The sequence below is a fragment of the Triticum urartu genome, chromosome 1 (genome assembly GCF_003073215.2).
Source record: "Triticum urartu cultivar G1812 chromosome 1, Tu2.1, whole genome shotgun sequence".
NCBI classification, from domain to species: Eukaryota; Viridiplantae; Streptophyta; class Magnoliopsida; order Poales; family Poaceae; genus Triticum; species Triticum urartu.
In genome coordinates this window covers 527,932,549-527,937,725 of record NC_053022.1, presented here as the reverse complement: position 1 = coordinate 527,937,725, position 5,177 = coordinate 527,932,549, and the positions used below count along the sequence as shown (strand labels likewise).

The 5,177-nt window shown below is 46.2% G+C and overlaps 1 protein-coding gene across 1 annotated transcript; it reads right to left on the bottom strand.

Moving 5' to 3' along the window:
• Window positions 1-2,978: 2,978 nt before the first annotated feature.
• On the bottom strand, window positions 2,979-4,331 carry LOC125533055. Its single transcript, XM_048696850.1, has one exon. It carries the CDS (start codon window positions 4,329-4,331, stop codon window positions 2,979-2,981), a length of 1,353 nt encoding a protein of 450 aa, XP_048552807.1.
• Window positions 4,332-5,177: the final 846 nt, after the last annotated feature.

Below are 5,177 nucleotides of genomic sequence, written 5' to 3'. Positions count from 1 at the left end.
AGGGTTCAAGTCTTGCTGCTGGCATTTATTTTTGATTTCTGGCGATGCATATTCAGTGTGACGAGACATTGCATGATATGATGATTGATGGCTCAGCCTTTCGAAGGTACTCATAGGAGTAAGGTGTGCATGTGTATATTTGGATTAAGATACTTGTTTTTTTTCTATTGAGTTTGGATCCACATGCCAATAAAATAAATAAAGTCCAGATGAAGACATAAAGTGTGAGGTGGTCACAATAAAAAAGAGAAAGACACGATAAAAGGGTCCCGATAACTGCTACACGTGTGGTGTATTGGGTAGTTGTGCCACACGCCTCGTGTGGCATGGACAGCAAACAGCCCACACACCTACGTGTGGGCAAAACAACTAATGCCCACGCACATCTTTTTTCCCCTCCTGAACCCTCTCACACGCGTGCGTGTGGGCGAAGTTGATAACGACCACACACCCGTATGTCAGGCCTCGTACCCTTCTGGTCCCGCACGTGACGCTTGACGCCCACCGCGCGCCCGCAGTTGCCATGGTCCAGACCCTCGTCCATGTTCGTTTATCTGCAGTTGCCATATCGCTGAACTACGGTTGCCATGTCGGACAACTGCAGTTGCCATGGTTCCTCAACTGCAGTTGCCATGTATGGTCTGATCTAATGTAGTTGCCATGATTTCATAACTTTATGAGTTGCCACATATTAACACTAGACAGTTGAGAGAGTTGCCATGTGCTCACAAGCATGCTAGGGCAGTTGCCATGTAATAAGGAAGAGTTGCCATCTGCTTACGTGCACGTTAGGGCAGTTGCCATGTACGTACACGTTGGGGCAGTTGCCATGTACCATGCAAAAACACATGGCAACTCGGTAAAAGACAGTTGCCATCTGCTTACGTGCACACTAGGCAGTTGCCGTGTACCCTACAAAAACACATGGCAACTCGGGTAAAAAAAGAGAGTTGCCACCTGCTTACAAAGCATACTAGAGGCAGTTGCCATGTGCGCTGCAAAAACACATGGCAACTAGCAGCTTCCGTGTGGGAGAGGAGACGGACGTGTGGGCGAGATGGCAAATGCCCACACACCAGCCCTTGTGCGTGACTGAAAACTGGTGTGTGGGTGAACTGCTAAACCCCCACACACCGGCCCCTCCGTGTGGTAAAACAGATGTGTGGGCGAACTATGTCACACACCACACACACGCCTTGTCCTATGTGGTACAGAAAAATCAGCCAGATTATGTCAAGATTCGTGCATATAGTACTGGACGGTGATGGATGCATGTGGTCGAGATGGTCAACGCCCACACGTGTAGGCGTTAACATTTTCATAAAATTAAACTGATTGTGGGTTGCATGGTACGTTAATAAAAATTAAAAATTGAATAAAATAAGAAAAATGATGGGAAGGATTTGGTGGGCTACATGCAATTAGATAAAAATGACCCAATAAAATTAAATCGATCGTGAGTATTATTGTTGGTCAATAAAAGAAGAGAAATGTGTTAAATAAAAAAGGAATGCGCGAGGGTTTCTATGGGTTACATACAATTAGGAAAAAAAAGTGTCCAAAACTGAGCTTCAAAATGCTCCAATTTTATCGTAGCTGCATTGGAAAAAGTTCCGTAAAAATAGATGGAGGGAGTAAATAGTCAACTTAGTGACTTTGACGCGCTTTAATTTGTTCATGTTTGGTGTGATCAGAAGTGTCATACAAAAGGCGTGCCAAAGGTTCGAATGGTTCTTAATGCGTCCTCGGTGTATGCCTTCCTGCCAAGGATTTGGATCCCAAGTGCATGTTTTTTCTCGCGGGGCACCGAAATTCTCGGTTACCGCGGTATCCGTGAAATCCCAAAAAAATTTAAACGAAATTTGAATTTTGAATTCAGTTTTCTTTCCTCTACTATACATTAGGCCTGGACTTCATTTCATCAGCAACCACTTTGTGGCGTAGTGGAAGTCTTGTGGGTGTTTCTCTTGCCTTGAGGTTGCCGGATCGTTCGGATGTTAGCGTACAGCGCGGTTGCGACGCACGATATGTTTGCTGGTGAATATTGTAAAGAACAATCCAGGAGGTAGTGCTACAGGTGGAAATGAAATGTCAATTATGATCACAATTAGCCGTAAAGTTTCCATCTTAGATAATGGAGATTCACATAATATAAACGACAGTTCAGCACTTATTTTCTTGAGAATAGAGACGCTTGCCCAGCCTTAAATTGAGGCCCTTAGATTCACAAACAACAGATACTCAAAGTGCAAAGAAAGAACAAAGCACAAACTAGAGTGGTTCAATAGAGGGTCACAGGTGACCAAAAGAGCGACGTAGCGCCACACCACAGGCCATAACTAAGCCTAAACTGTACCATCCAAAGTTGCAGCAAAGTGCAGATCGGCGTCTCCCGTAGCCACCATCATAAGACTAGTCACAATGGGAGTAACTTCAGCAGTAACATTAAGTTCAACTCAGCAAATTTGCTTATATGGCAATGAGTTAATGAAGAGAGAGGTAGTTGTAGTAACTTAGCTAGTTACAGTAACATCACATATCCCAATACAATATGAGTCTATAACCTAATAAATGAATCTTTGCATGTTACCACACTTAAGTTACTGCCCATTATAAAGATAGTAACATAGTATATGGATATGTGTATGTTACTAGTGTATGTTACTATCCATTATGGCTAGTCTAACTACTCAGCACTCATTACACTTTGTTCAACAGAATATCAAAGGTTCAGCTAGCACACCAAGTCTTAACAAGACAATAAAACACAGAAGCAACATTCTGAAGCACAAGCAAAAATTAATCTGCACATGGCAGTTTCATGCTCTTCATCTGACGAAGAACGGCAATCCTTGCAACATCTGTTTCTTGCCTTGATGCTGCACCATACTCAATGCCGTATCCAATGTGTAGGTTACTTCATTAACTTGCAAGTTTCTCAAGTCTTCCACACAGAACTTAGATTCATGTAGATCTTACTAGGCCCAACTCATAGCAATTGATACAATGATAAGCGACACTACTATTTGTCCCCAAAAAGGGTCAGCAAGTTTTGATAGAACTCCTCCCGGTTTAGTTCGTTTGATCCTAGTGTTCGCCAAGCGACGGGTGAAGAAGGCTGGCCAATCCATCTCAAAAGGGATGGCCCTCAAAACAATGCCTCGAAACCAGCTGGTGACCGCCTCCATTGCCCCTGTTTGGAGATCTACGATGTACACGTCTTGTTGATTGTCCTTGACGAGCAGTATGCCGCTTGTCTCACCCACGCACACGCACTGCACCTGGTCGATCTTGCCCCACTTGGGTGGTCGTAACTCGATCTTCTTGGTGCGATGCCAGCGGCCTGTGTTGTTGTGTCCACACATGTTGTCAGTTCGGCGTTTCCAGACCTCGAGCATAGTGCATTGCCCGTCCAAGCGAAGCAATGACGGCGACCCGCCATCGGTGACTCCGAGCAGCAGCCGAGGTTGATCCGGTGTGACTGGTATCCTTGTTAAGGACATCTCTGTGGTCCTAGCACACACAGTGAGTGCGTACAAGTTAGACGTATTGCTGAAGAGCCAATGTGCAGTGCCTTGGCACACGACAGCGCTGATCTGCTGGGACACCACACGCGTGCCGTCCTCCAAAGGCTGAAAGCACTCCCTGGGCGTGTTCCAGCTCGAGCTCGACTTCGTGGAAGTGAACACGTGGAGATTGTGCCGTGGCTCATCTTGATCAGCGCCTGGCCCATCTTGATCGACGCCGATGATTAGCACTTTGAGGAAGGACGAGGGGACCGATGACGCTGCTCCTCGTGTTTTGTCCGGGCAACAATCCGCACGGGTTAGAAGGGCACATCCTTGTATTCGGAAAGGTCTATTGCTCTTCAACTCAGGCAGCTGACGGCTTTTGCCGGCGATTGGATCGTACAATGTCAGGTTCATGGTCTTAATGTACCCATCGCTGGGTTCCTCGAGTGGGAAGAACCGCATAACAAGAAGGCCACGGCGCGAGGTGAGCAGCGTTACCTGGCAGCCACGACCCCCAGGGGCGGTGATGGTCAGGGAGCGGTGGCGCTCTCCGAGCGGGGACCATGGCACCGGGGTGAAGGGCGGCATGGGCGCAGCAGAGCTCCCTTCTGTTGGTTCTTCACGGGGCTGTTGCATGGCGAAGAAGCCGAGCAGGGAGGACTGGTGACTCACGCCCTCAGGCCAGCGGCGGCGGAGGAAAGACGGCTCGGCAATGAGGAGGCGGCATCGCTTGCACGTCGCGGCGCAGCGGAAGAGGGCTGCCACATCCGTCACGCGCACCAGGATCTCCACCACCACGTCGTCCGGCAGCGTCTCCATCGATTCGATCCTCCTCCTAGGGCCCGCGCGCGGTGTACTTGCGAGCGATCTATACGTTCGATCGTGCGTTTCTTTCCAGCCGCTGATTTGGTCTAGATTGGAATTGTATAAACTTTTTCCAGAGATTTGGTCCTTCCCGTATTCTTTTCCATGAGCTATCGTCTTACAACAATTTTCTCGAGACTTTGTTTTTGCGGGTGAATTTTCTCGAGACTTGCGGAGAGATTACCCAGCGTGACGTGCGTGATACACTGGTATTTAAAAACAAAATACTTGGTACTAATCTATTTGGATTCAGATATTTGTTTCCTTTATAGTTTGGTTTCTTAGATGTGCGAAGCAACTCGTGGTTGGATGGTTAGAAGGACTGTGGTATCCCAACCCATCAGGTGCTCGCATTTATTCCTGAATTTATTTTAGGATTTCCGGCGATACACACTCATTGGGAGGAGACGTTTTCGTCAATGACGAGGCGCCTACGTCTGTACTGATGTTCAAAAAAAAACTATCCATTAGCGCCGTGGTTTTCACTTCCAACAAATTTAATCCAAATTTGGAGAAATTATATATCAAAATTTCGAAAATTCAGTCATTTCGATACACACTAAAATAATTGCCTAGCTTCCAGTCAAACTATTTCAGCAATTACGGTAGTACACACATATTCAAATACTTATCAAATTATTATTTTCAAAATTTGCACATCTCTGCCGAAATTAATAGAAACCAAAACCACATAAATTCAATGAAATCCGGTGATTTCGGCAATGGATTAAATAGTTTTGAAATTGAAATGCAAAACCATGGCAAGCACTAGCTCATCAAATTTATGTGAAGGCACCTTCG

Excerpts from the sequence above, each read along its gene's own strand:
- LOC125533055 (XM_048696850.1), bottom strand. The coding sequence starts at position 4,331 with ATGGAGACGCTGCCGGACGACGTGGTGGTGGAGATCCTGGTGCGCGTG.